The sequence below is a fragment of the Eriocheir sinensis genome, chromosome 4 (assembly GCF_024679095.1).
Source record: "Eriocheir sinensis breed Jianghai 21 chromosome 4, ASM2467909v1, whole genome shotgun sequence".
Classification (NCBI taxonomy): Eukaryota; Metazoa; Arthropoda; class Malacostraca; order Decapoda; family Varunidae; genus Eriocheir; species Eriocheir sinensis.
This window is the reverse complement of record NC_066512.1, coordinates 17,656,888-17,678,820: the sequence shown is the minus strand read 5'-3', so window position 1 is coordinate 17,678,820 and position 21,933 is coordinate 17,656,888. Positions and strand designations below refer to the sequence as shown.

Below are 21,933 nucleotides of genomic sequence, written 5' to 3'. Positions count from 1 at the left end.
TGACGAGTGAGGAGCAAGGCGGCGGGTGTTGGGGCAGCAGGCTGAGGGAGGCGACGGGGTTCATGGAGGATGGTGTGTGTGTGTCTGGCAGCAGTGGGCAGGGACACCTCTCGGCAGGGTTAGGGGGGAGGGGTCGTATTACTTATTATGATAGTGGGGCCAAGTTTAACGGCGGCCTTGATCTATTTTACTTTTGGCACCTTCACTCAACTCTACCAGCACTTTTCCCGACGTTGTTTTTACTGGAGTATTTGTTGGCCTGGGATAGGGCTGCAGGAGTGGAAGGGACTCTAGGAATGACGATGGTGAAGTGTAGGTCGTTTGTAGCCGCCACGTAGAAGATATCTTAAGTCATCACAGGTCTACATAATATACCGTCGCGGATTCCTGTTTGCAGTTTTGGTAAAGTCTTTGAGTCTGCCGTTCATGCATTCCTTTCTTTCCTTTTTCCCCCATCATCCTCTCTTCACACTGCCGCTGCTTCACTGCCATTTTCTCATCTTGCTCTCATCCTCTTGCTGCTATCAACCATTCCTCTTTTATCCCAATCACTCCATTATTCACTCTGAACCATTCTCTCGCTGAGGTGGAATGTATTTCTTGGGGTGAAGGAGAAATGCGAGGCGATGTAGCGTGGGCGGGGCGAGGCGAGGCAGGGCAGGGCAGGTTGAGGGTGGGCAGAACGAGGCCGCCCACACGTGGTGGTGCAGAGAGCAGCACACGAAGAGCACAGACTCTAGGCCGCCGGGGGGTGGGGGTGGGGGATGAGAGTTGTTCACTCACCCCGAGCTGGTTTTGTCTGACTCACCGCTGTGCACCCACCCTGCCTGCCTCCCTACCTGTCTGCCTCACACATCTCTACCTCCCACCACACACACACACACACACACACACACACAAAGCTCCCTACTCATTACACGCAAGATGGAGGATATCTTTACACAAAAAGAAAAAGAAAATAGAGAAAGAGAAAGAAACCCACGCCGTTGTTGTAATGGAAGGTTCTCGGGGGTTGCATAGCGGCACCTGGCGGGGAGTGGAGGATTCGCTGCGCTGGATGGCTGGAGCGGCGGCGGCGGGTTGGTGACTCACACTATTGGGGAGGATGACGGGGATTGCGGGGGCGGGTTCGGGGGGAGGACGTTCAACTCTATACGAAGAGAAGTAAGTGGTGGGGATTAACGTTAGCGGTCCTCGCCTCTACCACCACCGCCGTAAAGAACGTAGTAGAAGTCTTCGTTGTTACTTAGCATTCACAAGAAAGTTTTGAAAGAGTGCCAAATGTTTAATAATGCAAAGGAAAACGAGGAATAATATTTAGGTAAAGGTTATCTGCTGCACTCCGTCCCTCCGCTAGCCACTGCATACCCTCTTACTTGTTTTCTTTGGTGTGTGTGTGTGTGTGTGTGTGTGTGTGATTGGGAGTGTCAGAGAGAGAGAGAGAGAGAGAGAGAGAGAGAGAGAGAGAGAGAGAGAGAGAGCGGGCGGGCGGGCGGAAGGAAGTATTTTCTCTTTACAGGGGAGAACTTATTATAATGGTACAGCCAAATTCAGGTTGAGTGTCGAGTCTTTATTTGGACGGAAGGTCGAAGGTTCGTGACTACCTCCCCTGATGGCAGACTTTCACGACATCCCTGCATTTCTCTCGCTCTCTCGCTCTCGCTCTCTCTCCCCCTTTTCTGGTATGTTCGTGTGGGAGGCAACATGTTCAGGACAGGGGTTGAAGGTCAGGGCGATGTAGGGGGCGCCGCGGGTCAGTAGGGGGGCGCCGTGCAAGGGGAGAGCTGAGGCACCTTACCTCTCGAGCCACTAGTGTCCGTCAAGGGAAAGAAATGTTCTGTTATATTTGGAGACGCTGACGTTAAGTGCCGGAGAAGAGGACGGCCGATGAGGAAGAGGAAGGAGAAAAAGGACTTGGGGAGGCTTGGGATGAGGATTGGTCAGGGCAAGGAGGAAGGGGGGCGGGGGGGGTCAAGGTGCCGAGGTCGCCGCCGCTGCCGCCACCATCACCTCGACTAATGTGGACTCTGTTACAGGCCGGGTGTTGAGAGAGAGACTTACGCGTTACTGTGATATTTAGTGTTAAGTGCTCCGAGCAACTATCAAAAGTTATTGTGACGGAAACTGTTAACAAAAGAAAAAAAACATCTGCATCCTCCCTCGCTCAAGACATGTTGTAGCGAAGAGGAGTGAGCGATAGAGATAGAGAGCGAGGCCCGCCCTGTGGCTGTGGCTGCGTCTGTGCTGGTGACGTTGGCATGAGCGAGCGTGGCGACGGTGCTGTTGGTTTGGTGTCCTGCTGAGTGTGACGACCAGAGCCACGTGCTCCTGCTGCTGGCCGCCTGAGCGAGCACGTCTTTACAACTCCTGCGGTGGTGTCGTGAGCGCTGATGCTGGCCACCGCACGGGGTCCCCCTGGCCCCACGCCCACGCCGTCCACCATGCCGGAGCCACGCCCACATTCGCACAAGATTCACCTGCAACACGGACCTGCTCGTTTCCACAAGCCCTGGTACAATGCCAACTGGGTAAGTTCCTCTGCCGTGCCCACCTGTCCCCGCAGGCACCTGTATAGCTAGCTTGCCACATCACGCCTGTAGGGATCCATCCATCCTGCCTTCCTCCCCCGCCACGCACCGCACACACCCTCCCTGACCCACCTTCACGCCGCCCCCACAACCTTGGTCCGCCCACCCTGCCGGCCATGGCTTGCTGCCGGGCCTGTGGGGGGCGCTGGGGATGTGTCACTCCACGCAAACACACACACACACACACACACACACACACACACACACACGGTATGTCCGTATAAAACCACCGAATTCCTTTTGTGTGTGGCAGTGAAAAAGATGCTGATGTGTAAAAGAATTTTGATTGTCTGATACTCGTGTGTGTGTGTGTGTGTGTGTGTGTGTGTTTGTGTGTGTGCAAGGAAGTGGCGCTGACTGCAGGTAACCCTGGCCTACTGGCACTTCCACTTGCCTTGTTTAATCTCTCTCTCTCTCTCTCTCTCTCTCTCTCTCTCTCTGAGGCCACCATTTTCTAATTGCCATGACTTTGAGAGAGAGAGAGAGAGAGAGAGAGAGAGAGAGAGAGAGAGAGAGAGAGAGAGAGAGAGAGAGAGAGTTTCCTTGTTTTCTTACTTCCTTGTGCGTGCGTGTGTTGATAATTTTTGCATGCAAGGGTCTGCTGTCGTCTCTTCTTTTTCCTACGTGTCGCCTTTATTACGTCCTTCCCCTAACCGCCCTCCCCTCAGGTCTTCCCTCGCTCATCTTTAATTCCAGCGCCTTCGTCTTGCGTTACTTGGTATTTCTTTTCGTTCTCCCTGTCAACTCGTACTACTATTTCTTCTTAGTCTTTATCAGTCTTTATTTTCGCACCCTTGTCTCTCCCCTTCTGTCATTCTTCCTCTTTTCCTTCTCTCATCTTTGCTATTTACTTTTTACTTTTTATCCTTGTCATATATATCTCCTCACTTCCTTCTCTTGTTTCTTTTCTTACCTCCCCTACTTTGATTTGTTATACCTATCATTTCCTTCTCTCTCGTAGCAATTCCCTTGTTATCCTTTTATACGTAACCATCGCATTCCTTTTCCCTTCCTACTTTCACTTTTTCACCCCCTACCTTTCCTTCCCTCCCGCCCCTGACCTTACCATTTACAAAACATTCCCTTCACCACTCCCATCCCTTCCCTCAGAGACGCTTCTTCGCTCGCCCCCGAACTCGTCCCCTCAGGATCCCTTACCCCTCCTTTCCTCCCTCGAAGGAGTATCATGTACCCTGCCCCTCCATCCCCTGCGTTCCCTCACGGTAAACAAACAAGCTATCAGGTGGCTCTGTCAACTTGGGTAATCGATAAAGTTGTATGTGTACGGGAACTCTACCACTGAGACGAGGGAAAGAATGAAACAAGAGGAGGGAAGCTGAGGCGTGTGGCGAGGAGAGAAGGGATAGGGAGGAATGACAAGGGAAAGGATGAAAGGGAATAAGAATGAAGAGGAGTGAGAGTGGGAGGTTATGGATATTAAATGGAGGAGAGGGAACTGGAATATGTGAGGAGAAATGCCGAAATGGAATAGGAATGAAGGGAAGGGAAACCGGAGTGAATATTGGAGGTTAGAGAAGTTCAGTTCATGAGAGAAGAGGGGAAGAAAAGGAATTGGGTGAAGGGGATCGCAGGGAAGGTAAGATACGAGAGGATGAAGGGATAGATTGTAACAGGAGTGAAGGAGACGGGAAGGGAAAATGGGTGTAGTGAATATGGGAGGTTAAGGATCTTACGGGAAGTGCGAGGAGGAAGGGAAGGGACCACCATTGTCAGGGAGAGAAGGGGAGTGGGTGTGAGGAATGGAAGGGAAGTGGAAGGGAGTTTATAAGTGGTGTTGTTGGTGGTGGTGGTGGAGCTGTCACGGTCAAGGCTGTTTCTTGTGTCTTTGTATGTGTTTTGTGCATATCCGGCTAGGGAGGAACTCTCTTTTTAGGGGGTTAGATTCCACGGGCACTCCCCTTTCTCTCTCTCAGTCACACACACACACACACACACACACACACACACACACACACACACACACACACACATGAAAAACGTGAGGAGAAAAAGCATAGTAATTGTCTCCGCTGTAATTCTGAACGGTAATTTTAAGCTACAAAAATATTTTCGCATGCACTTATCACCCCCATCTACCCCCCACCCCACCCCCTCTACCTCACCCTCTCAACCTTGTGTTCCCCCCCAATCCCCTCCGCTTCTTCCCCTTCGCTCCCCCTCCCCCCTCTCTATTTTCCGGGACACGTGTACATTTTCAACCGTGCGTAAGGGGAAGGGGTGAGAGAGAGAGAGAGAGAGAGAGAGAGAGAGAGAGAGAGAGAGAGAGAGAGAGAGAGAGAGAGATGGCGGATGCTGTTTGATTATAAAGAAAAAAAAAAGGAAGTTCACTAATAAATGTTGTGTTGATAATGTCGCAGTGTTTAATTCAGTAATAACAATAATAATGATCATAATAAAAATAATAGTAATAACTCATTTGGCGAGTGGTGTTCTGCTACATTTGGAGTTGAAAGTTCGTTCAGTATAAAGAGTAGAACTGCGAACCGATTATTTTTGTGTGTATATATTTTTGTAGCGGTGGTGGAATGTTTCACGTATTCATTTCAGTACAAGGCAATAACGTCCCGCTTAATTACGTATATTTTTTTGGAGAATGTGTACCTGAATTTTCTTTTTATTGGGCAGGCTGGCAGAGAGAGAGAGAGAGAGAGAGAGAGAGAGAGAGAGAGAGAGAGAGAGAGATTGGGGCATGAAGGGAGTTAGTAAACACAGATAAACGCAGGTGTCTGGACCTCTTTCATAACATCAGCAAGAAAACAGGTGATTAATCTACCACCTCCGCCCCTTCCCCCCCAACTCCTCTTTGGGTTCCATAGGGGAGGAGGAGGAGGTGGTAGTAAGAGAGATTGAAGTGCCATGTTAAGATAATGAGGTTACTAAGTTATCTGATTAGCACGGGAGGCTGAGATTGTGTCACGATGTTGTGTGTGTGTGTGTGTGTGTGTGTGTGTGTGTGTGTGTGTGTAGCCTTGGGTGTGGTGGTGTGCCGCGGAAGTCTTTCGTTACACACCGCCCCACCTCTCCCATCATCATCACCACCAGTACCTTTTTACTTTCCCATTATCCTCGCATTCTCCCTTTTTATCGCCTTTTCCTGCCGTATTCTACACTGGCCGTATCCGAGCTACGATAGTTTTGGCTAGGTTTCCCTTTCGCCTCATTTCGACCTCAGTCTGCTTACGATGCTCTTTGCCGCAGCTGATAAGGAAGGGAGTCCGTCTGGGGTCCGCTGAAGGGCAGGGGATGGGAAAGGAGGGAGAGGGAGGGGTGAGTATTAGTCGACAAGGTCATCTCTTACAACACCTGCTGTATATGGCGGGCATATTGACCAACACCTGACTGAGCTAGTACAGCTGGGCGTAGAGGTGACGTGTGCCATGTCTAGGTCCATCAGGTGACATGAGGTGCCGGGCAGGGGTTGGGCTGGTGCAGGGTGCTGGCGGCTCGCGCGGGTTGCTTCGTGGGGAGGGTGTGGCCGGGGTGTTTGAGGTCTGCCAAGCGTGGGGCGGGGCGGCACGCCAGGCTCCGCGTCACTGTGTCAGGGTGGGTGCCAACGATGACGGGCGGCGGCATCATGGTGCCCCGCGCCCAGGTGTGCACAGGACTCCTGGCACTGGCGCAAGGCCTCGTCGTGGATCCACCGTAGCTGTCACCTCGCTTGGTAGCGCTTTATAGACACCACCAAATGGCTTTCCACCACAGCCTTGCATAGCACGCGGCTCAAAGCACCCAGCGGCTAGTGGCGTAAGAGCTCCGCACGATGTTGTGCCCTAGCTCCCTCTTATTAGTGGCAGTGATGGTGAGCTGTCAGCCCTTAATCCGGCTCTGATGGTGATCGGAGGACACGTTGGTGCCGGTATCCTTGGCCTGCCTTGCTGGGAGGACGTGTCCCCCATACACCCAGTGCCAAACTGTTCCTTGTCCGCACTGCTCCACAAACTTATCTTTTAATGGCATGCAAACACAACATCCTCATGAGCCATATCTTGCAGCATTGGGTTATCAAGTGTGCTGACGCCTCGCTGGGTAAGCTGCTCGGCTCGGGAGACTGGGGCGAGGCGTTGACATTGGCCCCTTGTTTTGGCGAGGTGTGGGCGGGGCGGGATGTACTAGCGGGGTAGTGTGTGGTGGGAGGGGGAGGAAGGAAGCATCAGCCTAACCTTGCCCGCTCAGGCCAGGGTGAAGGTGGCCCGCTTCTGGTGGTTGTAGTGGTGGGGTGGCGCCAGGAACAGCCGCAGCAGCCTGTGACCCTCACTTGCTGTCTCGTCACCAACACTTATCGGAATGAGGCGCCGGAGTGCCCGTCCGCACGTCTGTGTTGTCCACTTATTGGCATGACGAAGGCGAGTGTGTGAGGCACGTGGATACTCCACCGTCTCTACAAGGTGGGTGTGGATGTGGAACTGCAGCAGCGAGGGGCCAGGTGTTCCCTGCCCAGGGCTGCTTTACCGGTCCCGCCGCCGGCGTGACGTGTGGCACCCGATCCGCCCAGCACCGTGTCGCAGGGCTCAGGTGTCGTCCGGAAACAACCTTCCACTTCACGTAAAGGACGCAGAGAGGGATTATAAGCCCACTTATCATGCTGGGACTGCTGTGGCGAGGGGGCAGGAGTGTGGCGCGCGGGTGTGGCGTGCACCAGCCCCCGCATTAAAGATGTGCTGGTGAGTGACCAGTCCCGGTCTCCCCCGCCCACCCGTCCGACCTCGGTGGTCTTTGAGTGACCTGGGAGGACGAGGAATGGCCCGAGCAGCAGAGGAGCGTGCTGCGCCAAGGTTGGGAAGGGGCCCCGCTGTGTGTTCCTGTGTCCTGCCGCCAAGTTTGGAATGACACGTAAGGACGATCCAGCGGCACTGTGGTGGCAGTGTTGGCGTAGAGGCAATGGAAAAGAACATGGAGGGCATTCATGGCAGCTTGGCTTCCTTCATGAGCAAGGCTTTCGTATAACACCTGTCCCCATGCACAGGAGCAGTGAATGTCCAGGACTCCTGCAGGGTCGTTTGAAGATGCTGATCCTCTTTGAAGTATCAAATGGTGAAGCTCGGGCTCTAAGAGGACCGCCTTGAGCCTCTGCCACCCTGGCCGCGGCAGGATTGCCCGAGGCCTGGGAGCCGGAGCAAGGCCGCCACCTGGGACACCTTTAAGAGGCGGCCTCAAGCTCACCTGCCGTAACGAGTCGCAGTGACTTAACCGCTTACAAAAAAAAAAAAAGATTAGCTGGGTCACGTTAACCGTGCAGTGGTGGAAAATGATGTCCTTTGAATACAGCGAGCGGCTGTGATGAGGACGAATACCCGGTGCGGCACCAGCAGGTCCAGCCATCAGCTGACGTGTGCTGGCGGGGCGCCTGGCCTGATTACCGTGGAAGGGGCCGTATTCACGGAAATACACGGTTTAGCCGGGAATGGCATGTGGCGATAAGGGAACTGGGTCGGTCCCTTGGCCAGTAAGGCAGATCCCGGGCCATGTAGTGGCAGTAACGTGCCGGCCAGGTGTGGCTCGGTCGGTTCAGCCCCTCGTGGCGTGGGCCCCAGAGTTGTCCAAATTTTACTCTTTTATTGTATTTTTTACCGGCCGTTTCGAACCGAAATGTGTGCTCGTACCTCTCCGCGGCTCTGCTCACGGGGACTATCGCGCGCCGGGCCGCCGCTGAGTGCCGGCGCTACTTTTACTGCCTCTCACGCTGTCGAGGTGGTGTGCATTTTTCGATTTTAAGGGAGGAATGTGAAGTGTGTGTGTTTTGTCTCGTGCCCAAATGTGAGATAGAGCGGGAGGGAAGAGAGGGAAGCGAAGGAGGTCGGTGACAGGCTGTATAGCTCCTCAGCTGACGCCAAGCCGGGCCGAGCGCCGAGCAGCCAACAAGAGGCTCTGTGTCAAGAGGGTGTCAGTGGTGGGTGAAGGTGAGAGTCCCCCGGGTGTCTTTCCTCAGCCCTTAACACAATAGTGGCTGCCTCACACTCCACATCACCTCCACCACACCTTACTTAACCTCCACATTCTGCCTTCACTCCCATGCCACACCTTTCACATGCCTCTTCCCATTCCCCCCTGTACTTCCTACCCTGCACATCCCTCCATCCCTTCTTTCACCCGCATTTCACATCCCTCCACTCTCTCCCACACTCACATTTCCACACATGCCAGCGCCTCTATCGTTTATGTGTGTGTGTGTGTGTGTGTGTGTGTGTGTGTGTGTGTGTGTGTGTGTGTGTACGCAAATGGTATGCCAAAGTCGCGTCCTCATTTTCCTTACAATTATAATCTTGGCACAGTTTTTACAATTCCACATTCATATTCACGGTTTTAAAAAGTCTTTGTTCATTGTTCTTATGTGCCATCTCTCTCTCTCTCTCTCTCTCTCTCTCTCTCTCTCTCTCCTTTTCTTTCAATCATTTTTTTCCTTCTTCTCTACCTCTCGTCGCCCTGTCTGAAACCGGTTTGCGTCGTCTCGTATTCCTCCTCGAAGCATGCACACTCCTCCCTTCCCACCGTGTTTCACCCAAGCTTTCTCTATTCACCAGTTTCCTCTCTTATTAAAAAAAAAGTCAGCAGTCTTCCATTTTCAGCCCTCAGCACACTTACTGTCATGCACTCACTACCTCTCCCAATCCCTCGGGCACTTACCTCACGTCCTCCCTCACTTGCTCCTCCTCTCTCGAGCCGGCGATAAGGGAGGGAGGCTCTTGGCATAATGGCAGACAATGGCAGATCTGGTGACAGCGAAGGACGTGTTCCTCTTCTTGCCTCGACCCCTTCAAGCTTGGGAAGGATGGGATGAAGGAACTTGCCTGCCTGTTCCACTCTGTCTCTGTCTGTGTTTCTCTCTCTCTCTCTCTCTCTCTCTCTCTCTCTCTCTCTCTTCCACTTTCTCCTCTTCTTTCTCCTTCAGCTTCATCTTACCTTACTTTCTCTCTTTTCTTCTTTCACTTTCTCTTTTCTCCCTCCTGCATTCCCTCTTCCTCTCTCACTTTCTCTGCCATCTTTCTTAGGTTCTTCTGCCTGGGTGTCTCTCCTTCCCTCTCTCCCCTTCCTTCAGTCTCTCTCTCCCTCCTTCAGTTCCTCCTCCTCCTTCGCTCTCTCTTCCTCCTGTCCAGAAAGCGTCGTCCTTTTCCCTCCCTATTTGTCCCTCTCCCCGGTACGCCACGGAATGCTAAGAGACGAGAACTTGCACTTAGGAAATGAATCTCTCTCTCTCTCTCTCTCTCTCTCTCTCTCTCTCTCTCTCTCTCTCTCTCTCTCTCTCTCTGCATTATATAATTTTACACACACACACATACACACACACACACACATAGGCCTAACTCCTCCTCCTCCTCCTCCTGTGTGCTGTGTCCTCCTGACCTGCCGTGACCTGAATGAAACATGTCATTCGTTAGGATGCAAACATCTCTTCTCCTTCTCCTCCTCCTCCTCCTCCTCCTGTTTCTCGTCCTCTTCCTGCCTGGCATTTTTACGTGTCCTTGTGTATGTGTGTGTGTGTGTGTGTGTGTGTCCTAAGTTTATATTTATGATTGCTTGGATGTTTTAAAGGTGTGCTTGGTATGCAAAGCTCTCAAGTCGTGGAGGAAAGGAGGGCGGAAGGAAAGAAATGGGGGCGAGGTGGACTTAATGTATCGTGTGACTTGGGATGCATGCGGCGATGGTGTGGTGGTGGTTGTGGTGTGACGTATGCGTGGAGGTGCAGATGGCGGAGAGGTGAGGCTGGCGACGGCGGTGTTTGTGGTGGAGATAATTCATGATGGTGGTGATGAAGTCTGCATGGTGGTGGTGGTGGTGGTGGCGGTGATACAGGCGCTCCCCTTTTCCAGTCATGCTTTAAGGGAAAACCCGGGTGAGTCATGCACCTGCAGTCCCCTCCCCGACCCCTCCACCCCCTTCATATTCTCCTCCTCCTCCCCTCCTCTTCCGCTGCCTCCTTCCTCGACTGCCTCCCGCCTAACTCTCACTTTGCATGACAAGGTCCCTCCCTGCCCCTCCCGCCTCACCCCACCCTCAGCCCACACACACTTGCACCTGCCTCCACGCGCTCCCTCACCACCTCATTTGTGTGTGTGTGTGTGTGTGTGTGTGTGTGCGCTCGTTTTTCCTTTATTGGCTCGAGTTTAGGAGTCATGGGATAAGTAAGCAGGTCGACCCACTTCCCTCCCACCTTTCCTCCCTCCCACACTCCTCCTCACCCTCCATCACTCCTCCCTCCCCCCTTACTCGGCGCCCCTCACGAGGACTGGAGTAGCGAGCGCCATTGTCTTGGTGATCCCGGGAAGACTTGTTTGCTGTGAAAATTTCAGTACCTCATCTCGACATTGCTTCCCGTTTTTTTACGTTCTTTTTTACACACCAGGAAGTTCTTTTTTTCCTGGAGGGTGTTGTCGTGCGTGTGGCCTTTGTGTGGGAGGGAGGAATGAGAGAGGGAGGAAGGGAGGCTGGCGGTGAGGAATGTTGAGTGCTGAGTGTTGCTGTGTGATGCTGGGCGGAGGGCACGGCGTGGCTGCTGGGCGTGCATACCTCTCTGTTCCCCTCTACCCCCCCCCCTTTTTTTTTTTTTTTGTGGCGCTCCGCTGGAGGCTGGGATGCGCCGCTGCACTTCGATGCGATGCCCAGATATCAAGGTCATTTTTGGGCTCCTGGGTTTGCATTTGTTGATGTTGGTGGTGGTCGTGGTGGTGGGGGAGGGGTTCGTGGGGTTGATGGTGGAGAGGGTTCACAGGGTTTAATTTTGAGTAAACGGTTGGGGTGAAGGGTGGCACGACACTAGGACGAGGGGACTTTTTCCTTCCCCAGTATATATTCCGCCCACTTGTTTAGGCCGGCAGTGCCTGCGAGCTGTTGTGAGCCGTGCGACGCACCGGCCACTCCATCTTTAACGCCTACGCCGCAGCTGGCTGGGGCACCGCACTCCCCGCGCCGGCTGCTGCTGCTGTTACTGCTGGCGCCAGGCGTGCCCGGGTCCGCGTTCCATCCCGATAGTGTGTTGTGTGCCTAATAGAGTGCCAGTGTAATTGCACGGGAGTAAGGAGTGGGCCATTAGTTGCGTATTGGTAGCGATCGAGTTAATGTTTTCCCTGCACCGTCCCGCACCAACTCCAAAATACTCGTAGTGTACAGTAGCGTCAGGGCGCACGAACGGCCACTGTGGGCGCCCCGTGGCAGCCGCTTCACGCCCCACATTCACAGTCGGTAGTGTTTCCCACGCGTAGCACCTCCTGTTTGTGTGTTGTCTGTTGTGTACAAGAGTTAGCCTTGTCACTGTCCTGTGTGGCCTGGATGTTTCTCGGCCAGTGTCTATATAGTCTTAATTATCCTCATTTAAGTGCTTTAGTCTTTAATGAACCCTTGTAGATACTGAATTACCGCTTGCACTCACAACTTGTAAATAATTCTAACATATGACTCATGAATATATATAAAGCATTCATACTTGACATACCCAAGGAATATGTACAGATGGATGAGTTTTTTATTGCTTCTCTTGTTTAAATGTTTTAATTTGTATGATTGATATAATGTGTCATGAATGTTGTCGGTCCGTGTGTGTGTGTGTGTGTGTGTGTGTGTGTGTGTGTGTGTGTGTGTGTGTGTGTGTGTGTGTGCTGGGGTTGCTCATGCGGCGAGGCGGGGAAAATGTGTGTGTGTGTTTGTGTGTGTCACTGTGTGTCAGTGTGTGTGTGTGTGTGTGTGTGTCCTCGCCGTGCTTTGTGTGTGTGTATGTGCAGGTGTGTTGACGTGGAGGTGTGTGTGTGTGTGTGTGCAGGTGTTTGATCCTCGCCGTGCTTATGTCTGTGTTGCAGGTGAGTGAGAGCAAGGCAGGCAGCAAGGCGGCCGAGAAGGGACATCGGCCAAGGGTGAGGAATGTTCCCTTGTCCCGTCCACACCACGGCTCAACATCCAAACACCGCCCAACATCACACCACCACCCCCACCATCATCACCAACACCACCACCACCACCCCGCTTCTAAACAACACGTAGAGCCACATCACGTAGCTACACCATCATACTCAGTACAACACCACACTACACCACACTAACACCACATTCTTCTACACCATTTTCCCACATCACTCCGCCACTCACAGCACACCGCACAGCTAAGCACATTAAACAAGGTCACTAACCCCCCTATTTTTTTCTCTGCATTTTGTTGATTAATTTTTAGGTGAGCATCATTAACTGCTAGTGTATTTATAACTTAATATTAGCAGCCTTTAGTGCCACTTGCATAATTATACAACTAGCTTTAATAATTATGTTACTGTACCTCTAGCTTAGCTTAGCTTAGCTTATAAACACAACATAGTTTTATTAATCGTGTGTGTGTGGGTGTGGGTGTGGAGACAAGATTAGTCTGAAGAACGTATAGGAGTTTAAATAATTTGGAATTAAGGAAAATTCCTGAACAGGATTTTTTCCATATTATTGTGTGTGACTGTAAAGGAGTTAATGGTTTTGGAGGAGAGACAAAGAAGTATTGGATCCGACCAAGACTGGAGTCGATACTTCATTATATTGTGTTGCCGAGTATTGGCGAGGCAGTGCCTGTGTAGCCCGAGACTCCCACGGGAGGGCCTGGCCTTGCGGAGGGCGAGGGTAGGCCGTCGCCCGACCGCCACCGCTGCCACTACCTTCTCCTCCTCCTCGTCCTCCTCTTCCTCCTCCTCCTCTTCCTCCCCCTCCTCCTCCTCCCCCTCCCCCTCCTCCTCCTCCCCTTCCTCCCTCCCCTTCCTAACAGCCCCCATCTCATCAGGCAGTCAGGCAGGGTGGGTCGTCCACAAGTTAGGGGAGTTAGGCGGGATGCAGGTCACGAGGCCGCTATGGCTGCTCGGCGAGACGCTTGCTTCCTCACGACGAAGCGGAAGCGCCTGGTGGAGCCACGGGATAAAGCATTGTGTCGTTAGTTCAGTGGTGGTGCTCAGCCTCGTCTTGCGCTCTTTGTAATGTGCGGCGCACCGTCCTAAGAGTGCGAGACTCTCCCCGAGGACTGCCCCGCCCCTTACTTTCCCTGCCGACGTAGTAAAAACCTGGACGCGGCAGGCTTTCTCCGTTCGCGTGGCATGCACCGCCAGTATTACCGTCTCTCCCTCCCTCCCTCTCTGTGCCAGGCTTTTCCGTTCTGCCTGGCGGGTCTGTGTTTCACTGTATCTCGCCACCGCCGCCTGCCATCGTGGTGGGGGCTTGATGCCGCGACAAGGGTTAACTCAGCTCTGTGCGGCAGCCCAGCCCGCGAGCCATTGCTTCTGCTCCACTGAACACACACTGGCGTCTATTATGTAACAGTGCAGCATGGGCTGACGTGTGTGCCAAGATTTTTCTTGCCCACAATCTCAAAGTGGAAGCAGTTCTTGCAGTTGTATTGTCGAGGAACAGTCTTGCGTCACATGTCTTCAGCACAATTGCTGCTGGCGTCAGCATCCCATTGCGAGATGGCTGTGGTGGTGTGGCGCGGGGAGGGGGCGGTGAGGTAACGGCTGTGTTGTGGTGATGAAGGGTAATTGACGAGCCACTCAGTGTGACCGGCCAGGCCTCCGCTGGTGCCTCGTCTCGCCCTCCTTCATCGCAACATTTCTCTCGCCGCCAGCATCCCACTTCACGCTATTGCCTTCCTCTGACACCGCCAATTATCCATCCATCCAAGCACGGTATTTTATCTCTCCTCCTCCTCCTCCGCCTGGCTCATTAAAGTTACTGAAGCTCGTGTGATGCCCGGGGCCCTTCAGTGTCCCGTGCTGAGAAGCTCTTCAACCTGGTGCTTCGGGGGGAAGAGGAAGGGGAATACCCGACAAAGACAAAGGCGACGTAATGATGATAATAATAATAATAATAATAATAATAATAATAATAATAATAATAATAATAATAATGAGGGTGGTAATCTACTTTCTAAACTTGTAATGAGGAAGCATCGAGTCGTTGCTGCTTCCCGGAAAGGCTGAGGTTAAGGGGAAATTTAGGGTTGGCCGCAGCCCCTCGCCCTCAGCCGGGAAGTGAGAGTCGGCGGCGGTGACGGTGGCTCTCTCTCCCGCCCCACGTGACACACCTACTGATTGTCGTGAGGGGAAGTCGCCACCTGAGAGAGAGAGAGAGAGAGAGAGAGAGAGAGAGAGAGAGAGAGAGAGAAGGGGTGGGGTGGTGGCGTGGAGGAGCATTGACCTGGCTGGATGTGAGACAGAGGAAAGGAGGAAGGGTCGTCCCGCTCAACACCCAAAATCTATTCGGCTCAGCACCCGGGTACAACAAATCACCCGTGTAAGAGGAGGAGAGAGAGGAAGAAGCCGAGACAGGTGGAGGAGACGTGCACGACGCGAGACAGAGACACAGACAGACCGACACGAAGCCCAAAACACCCTGAACCTTTATAAGACAATTGGGAAAGTGACACCGGGGAGGTTTTTGCCTCGACCAGACTTTTTCTCCTCGCTTTTTATAATGTCGGTGAATAGCGAGGCACAAAACATAGCAGGAAAGAGAAGCGAGCGAGCGAGTGAGTGAGGGATCTGCGAAGGTGAAAGGGTGAGAAGGGGAAATGTGGGTGAGGTGGCGGTGATGATGATGATGATAGTGGTGGTGGTGGTGGTGATAATGATGATGGGGGAGGTGGAGACGGGGGGGCGCCGTACCTCTATTAGCCAGGTAGTTTGATGAAGAAGGGATGAAGATGAAGAGGAGGAGGACCCAATACAGAGCCTTGGTTAGATAAGGAGTGAAGGGCCAGGGTGGTGATGGTGGTTGTACTGGTGGAGTGGAGGCGTAGTAAGGAGGAAGAAGGGTTGTTGTAGGGCTATTAAGGTCGCTGTGATTGTGGTGGTCGCTGTGGTGATGATGGTGGTGAGGACGGACTTAAGCCGGAAGAGGAAGAGACAGTAGTGGTGGTGATGGTGGTGGTTGTGGCGGCGTGATGGTGAAGGTTGTGGTGTTGCTGATGAAGATTGTTGTGTCGTAGTAGTGATGATTGGGGGAGGGTGGGGGAGATGAGGAGAGGGTCGAGAATAGAGAGGGAGGGAGGGAGGAAAGGGAAGTGGATGATTCTAGGAAATAAGACAACGAGGAGTGAAGGGCTGTTTAGGAGAGAGGGAGGGGGGGGGGTGCGTCTGGAGTCCTGCTGAGGAAATTACCGGAAATACGAACACGCGGAAGATGCAACATGAAATTTCCGCGCAAAAGAGAAAGAAAAAAAAAGTCGAGGAAATTGTCGGAAATAAAGTTAATTTCTGGAGCCGGACGATTTATGAAAGCAATACTGAGGGAGACGTGGAGCGCTGAGGAAGAGACGAGGCGTGGCAGAACAAAGGAGGAGGAGGAGGAGGTGAAGGGGGGAAAAGAGGGGAGAGAGAGAGAGAGATAGAGAAAGAGAGAAAGAAAGAAGAAATGAGACAGCACAGTGAGAAGGGAATCGGATCCTTTCTCTCAGCGGTGTGGTTTCTTCAGCAGCAGCAGTCGTCGCCACAGCTGGAGGAGGCTGTGTCACGCTCTGGAGAAGGGGGGAGGGGTGGCTATAAGGGGGGCATAGATTGGAGGGAGGGGGTTGAGGATGAGAGGAAAGGAGTATAGGGACGAGGAAGGGGACTGTCAAAGGGGGAATAAGGGCGATTGAGGCTCTGTGGGGAGGAGAAGGAAGGGAGATCTGAGGGGATTAGGAAAGTGTTTGAGGAGAGGAGGATTGAGGCTGTGTGGTGAGGGAGAGGAAGTGGCTGAGGATGGGAAGAGGGGGGATGAAGCTCGTTGGGGGGAGGAGGAGGAGGAGGAGTAAGAAGAGGAGGAAGGAGGTATGACGCTTACTCATTGTAATTCATCCTGATTTATTGAAGGAGGAGGGGGTGGGGAAGGGGTGCTTGGTGTGTCAACTGGGGCACCTGCCTAACACGTCCCCTCTCTCTCTCTCTCTCTCTCTCTCTCTCTCTCTCTCTCTTCATCACTTTCTCCCTGTTTTAAATTCCATGATCAGCCTCCACTTTCTCCTTTACTCTCTCTCCTCCCTCCCTCGTATTCTCTCGTCCCCCTCCTTCCTCCTCCCTCTCTTCTCCTCCTCGCTCGTTGGCAGGACGCGAGGTATAATCAGCTCCACCTTGATAGTTTTATCCTTGCCGCTAGGGGTCCTTAGCTTCGTCTATTTTCAGATTTTCTCTCGTTTTATTTACCTCTCACGGTCTTCAAGTCACTTTCGCTTTCTGGCACGGCTTCCCTCTACCTGCGATTGTGTGTGTGTGTGTGTGTTCGATACTTCCTTGTCTTTTATTCCTTCATGCGTCCCTCCCGTCTTTCTTTTCTCCGTTCCTTTTTTCCTCTCTTTTGTTACTGTCCTTTCATAACCTGACACAGTGGCCTTCATGTTAGCTTTTCCTCTTACGTCTTTTGATCTCCTAAGATGAAATCGATTCCGCCGCGACACACTGACCTGTTTTACTTGGCGTCGCTCACTGTGTTGCGTGGCGCTCGCTTCCCGTGCTTGGGTACAGAAGTGGAGGGGAAGGAGGGAGGAGGAGAGGGAAGCAAGGAAGTGAGGAGGGAAAGCTGGGAAGGAAGGGAGGTGTGTGTGTGTGTGTGTGCATATTGAATTTGTCCTTGACTTGGCTTCATTGTTGGAAGTCGAGCAGCGTGTTAATGACTCAGCCGGTGGGAAGGTTACTCAGCGGCGAGGGACACTTCTCACATCACTTTATACCGAGGACCAGATTTGTCCGTGGGAAGGGAAGGGAGGGAAATAACTAGGTTTGTGTAGGGGGAACATCGAGGCAGGTTCCAAAGGGTAGGGATGAGAAGCGTGTACGTAGTAGTTGTTACAAGCAAGGAAAGCAACGTTGCCAGATTGTCGTACTCAGCCTCCTATGTTTGCCGATTTCCGACCCCAAAACTGCCTCCTCGACCCCAATAACTGCCTCCACATATACTCATCATTAAAACGGTTAATTATCTGTGCTTCTCGTCAATATCCATGTCTCAGAAACCGGTAAATACGCGGCTCTGAGTACAATAATCTGGCAACTGAGAAGGAAAGTAGTAGGTTCGGGTTCGTGCGAGTCGGTGGAAGGAAGGGGGTGCTGGTGCAGGAAACGCGGCGTGTGGGAGTAGCCTTCATGAGATGCTCTGTTGTAAGGGAAGGACACGGCGCGACAGACAGACACAGGTTTATCCCACGCAAGTACACAAGTCTTTGTTTACTGTTGCGTCACGCCCCATTACGTCTGCTGGCCTGGCGTCGTCTCGTGTGTGTGTGTCTGTGTGGTGTTGCTTGGCTGTTGTGGGCAAGGACACATACGACCACATAGTGACTCAGACGTGGGCCAGACTGTGAGGCAGTGCCCTGCCATCCTCCCTCTTCCTCCTCCCCCTCCTCCCAACCAGGCTGATGCACCTCACAACGACACGAGCCCCAATATAGTAGCATTGCGTCACGATCACTTAAGTCCATTGTATTGGCTTTGATATTGGCGTGAGGTTGTATGTTCCATTAGTAAACTGGGACTGGCTGTATTGGGTTAGGCAGGGTCGCCGGGGAGCGGGATGAGGCAGGGCTGCGGCAGGGGGTCACTGAGTGCGGCCTCTGTCTGCTCCAGTCTTCCCCCGCCCCATCTCTGCCTCGGTCCCTGCCGCCACGCCTCTCTGCTGGGACGAGGCGTGGCACATCGCGACGCCCCCGTACTGTCTGTCCTGGCGGGAGTGTGGGCACCTGCGGCACCTCCTGTGGCCTTGTCGATCATCCTTGCTGAGAGAGAGAGAGAGAGAGAGAGAGAGAGAGAGAGAGAGAGAGGCGCACAATATCTGTAAGCCTCTCACTGGACTCTCCTCTGCCATTCACTCGCTCCTACATCGACTGGCTGAAGGAGGAGGAGGACAGTAAAGTGAGGAGGAGGAGGAGGAAGAGGAGGAAGGATGGCCCCGCGGTTAGGAAGGGAAGGGGGAGAGAGGGGCGGGGGGGGTGGCGGGGTACATGGGCGGAAGGAGAGAAAGTTTGCGCGCGCAGGTTACTGAAGCTTCACCTTTATATTGGACCCTCTTCCTCTGTTTACTCTCCTCCTCCTCCTCCCCGTCTTCCTCCTCCTCCGTTTTTCAAGTAGTTTCTTAACTTTCCTACTTTCCTATACGTCTTCGACCGTGCCCTTTTGCCCCTCTCCACTTCCTTAGTTGTCTTCTACTCCTCACCACCTCCTGTTCCTCCTCCTCCTCCACCTCACCACCTCCTGTTCCTCCTCCTCCTCCACCTCACCACCTCCTGTTCCTCTTCCCCCTCATTCTCATCCTCTGACTTTACTGATTGGCATCGCTCACTGTAGCTAAATGGCCTACTTATTGTGTGTGTGTGTGTGTGTGTGTGTGTGTGTGTGTGTGTGTGTGTGTGTGTGTGTGTGTGTGTAATCCTCAGAGAGCTGTATCGGGTGTGGCCTGGGCTGGCTCGGGGGAGGAGGAGGAGGAGGAGGAAAGGAGAAGGGGATGTGAAGAGAGGTAGAGTAAGAAAGACGGAGATGGGAAGGTGGGGCAGGTCGGGAGGAAGATGCCGAATGTATATTGGAAAGGAGGGATGTGGCCGCCGCGTCTGGGTTGATAGAAATTCGTCCACCATTGGGATGCCGCGGCCCGCCCTGTCTGGCCCTGACTGTTGTATTACCCAGTGGTATCCATTACAGTGCAGGGTCCGCGGCTTTCCTTGTATCGTTTCGTCAGTAGGAAAAAGCCTGGCTATACGTTCAGTCCACCATTGTGTCTAGATTTCGATGTATATTCTTTCTTAGATGAATTTGTCCGTTAAGAACACAGGACGAGAAATTAGTTGTGTATTAAAGTGTGCTAAAGAATATGCTCTCTGATTTGGATTCTCGAAGGGTACATGAAAGACGAATAAATGAAAAAGTAAGCCACTAATTAATACCTCTATAGGTATGACATTAGGGACACTAGGTAAAAGCCATACAGTCAAGGCAGAAGGCAAAGCGAGGAAGGAGGGATAGGAAAGGGTTTGACAGTTTATAGGTAAAAGACATACAGTCAAGGCAGAAGGCAAAAAGCGAGGAAAGAGGAATTGCTAAGGGTTTGACAGTCTCTTTCCTGTGTGCGAGGCGCCAGATAAAAAGTCGTATGGACAAAGGAGAGCAGTGTGGAGGGAGACAATAGAGGGTCCATTTGTAACAGTCGGCAGATTAAGGAAAAGATGTGAAGGCGCCATTAGCTTATCAGCGGTGATTGGCGCCGTGACTCAAAAGACAGACGGCGAGAGTGAATTTGCTTGATGAGAGGAACGTGTGATGGCCGTTGAGGAGAGTGTGAGAACAAAAAAAGGGACAGTATTCTTACGTAAACACGGCATCAATCCATACAGTATCGTTGTGGGTTTGCACTGAGAATTGGAGAAAAAAGATTAACAAAGAAATGGTATGAAAAGTGTACAGAACAGAATAGCAAAGGAAACATCTACAAAATATCTCTACAAAACGCGTGAAGAGAACAGAAGATAAAAGGAAGCGCTCTCACACATACTGGCCAGGTGTTGTGATGGTGTGGTGGTGGTGGTGGTGGGTGAAGGGACGCGGTGGTGGTGGTGGTGGTGGATAGCTTGAATATCTTGAATGTGGACGTCCATTTGAGAGAGAGAGAGAGAGAGAGAGAGAGAGAGAGAGAGAGAGAGAGAGAGAGAGAGAGAGAGAATTCCGAGAACGAGACACGAATCCACAAAAAGATTACAGGTGAAACACATCGCCTCACTCCTCTAAAAAAAAAAAAAATAGAAAAAAAAAAAAAAACATTCCCCTTCACACAACCTATCCTTCCCTTCACCTTGACCCTCTGAACTCATCCCTTCACCTCCATCCCTTCCTCTCCCTTCCGTGACCTCCCTTCACCTCCAGCGTCACCTGTGTGTTCCCCGAAAGCTCAGGTAATGGATCGCTTCGTATTGTTTGTCCCAGGTAAATGTGCTCGCCCGTGTTGCCGCGATTTTCATGTGGTGCAAATGTTGGGAGGGAGGACGGCGGCGGCGGTGATAGTGGCGAGGGGAGCGGCGGGATATGGAGGTGTTGGGTCTGCCGTGGTTGGGGTTTACTCTATTTTCTCCCTCTGTTAGCTTTGGGTCTCCATGCCTTTCTCTCTCTCGCTCTCGTCCTTCACTGGTGGTTCCTCCTCCTCTTCATTTATTCCAATTCCCTTGTTCTCCTTCACTACCTCTTCTCCTTCTCTTCCTTCCCTAACCGTGCACTTTTATCTCTTCCCTCCTCCTCCTCCTCCAACTCACTCTCTCGCTCGCTTGCTCATACTTTACCTGCGATCGATTATTATAGTTGTTGGATCAGGTGTGTTGATAAAAGACCAGGTGGGGAGGTGCAGCTTTCCTCCACCTACACCTACACCACCTCTCTTACCTTTCGTTCCTTCCTCTCTTCTTCCTCCTCCTCCTCCTCCTCCTCCTCCAGTTATTGTAGTGTTCCCAGACATTAAGCAAACGGTGATTACGTGGCTGTTTGCCTAACTGGGTTTGAAAGCAGGCAACCTTGACTGTATGAAACGCTTGTGTGGTTTGTATTTCTTTGTGTTTCTCCTCCCTCCCTCCTCCCTTCCTTCCTCCCTTCCTCCCTTCCTTCCTTCCTCCCTCCCTCCTCCTCCTTCCTCTTCCTCCTCCTTCCTCCTCCTCCTCCTCGCACAGAAAACCTTCAAGTGTCATGTTACGACAACCTTAATACGTGACTGTGGTGAAAAGGATTAACATTTGAGAGAGAGAGAGAGAGAGAGAGAGAGAGAGAGAGAGAGAGAGAGAGAGAGAGAGAGAGAGATATTGGGGGGGAGGGATTGGCATGTGTTACTGAGCGCGAAATACGTAATCTGGTTGGTTGTGATGTTAGCGAATTGGACGGCGGGGCAGGAAGTTTCCACGATTCACTCTCTCTCTCTCTCTCTCTCTCTCTCTCTCTCTCTCTCTCTCTCTCTCTCTCTCTCTCTCTGTGGCCTAATATCTTTATCTATTCTCAGTATTGTGATCATTCTCTTCAACAAATTCATCCATCCGTCTGTCCATTCTCCTCCTCCTCCTCCTCCTGTCCCTCCTCCTCCTGTCCCTCCTCCTCCTCCTCCTCCTTATTATCCTTCCCGTGAGTGTGCTTTGGTTTGTTTGTGAGGAGGAGGAGGAGGAGGAACCGGGTGTCACCAGTTGTTTGTGCTTGTGTCTGCCTCTCCTAATGGATGTCCTCTGGGCCCTCCCTCTCCTCCCTGCCTGACTCCCCAAACCCTTCCCCTCCCCTTCCCTCTTCTCTCCATCCCCTCTCCTCTCTACCTCCCCATCTCTTCTCCCTCCCAACCCCCTCCCCGTCCTCTTCATGTTACACCGATCTCCCTTTTTCTCTATCCTCTCTAT

At 52.4% G+C, this 21,933-nt stretch overlaps 1 protein-coding gene and 1 long non-coding RNA gene across 21 annotated transcripts in view; both read left to right on the top strand.

The window, feature by feature from the left end:
* The window catches only part of LOC127009108 (MAP/microtubule affinity-regulating kinase 3-like), a 110,709-nt gene that overhangs the window by 42,540 nt on the left and 46,236 nt on the right, over positions 1 to 21,933 (top strand). For 9 of the 20 annotated variants that reach the window (XR_007761691.1, XM_050881898.1, XM_050881923.1 and 6 more), the window contains exons 2-3: positions 2,037 to 2,528; positions 12,395 to 12,571. The exons of 3 other annotated variants lie outside the window; for them this stretch is intronic. Coding sequence is in view for 16 of the 17 variants with exons in the window: in XM_050881898.1 (XP_050737855.1) it covers positions 2,391 to 2,528; positions 12,395 to 12,571 (315 nt within the window). In the remaining variant the exon portion in view is untranslated. The remainder of the gene's footprint in view (positions 1 to 2,036; positions 2,529 to 12,394; positions 12,572 to 21,933) is intronic. 8 more of the 20 variants (XM_050881908.1, XM_050881922.1, XM_050881934.1 and 5 more) reach the window with 4 other exon arrangements.
* Positions 14,728 to 20,237, top strand: LOC127009197 (uncharacterized). The gene is made up of 2 exons (XR_007761696.1): positions 14,728 to 19,493; positions 19,566 to 20,237. It is a non-coding gene; the product is annotated as an uncharacterized LOC127009197 (long non-coding RNA).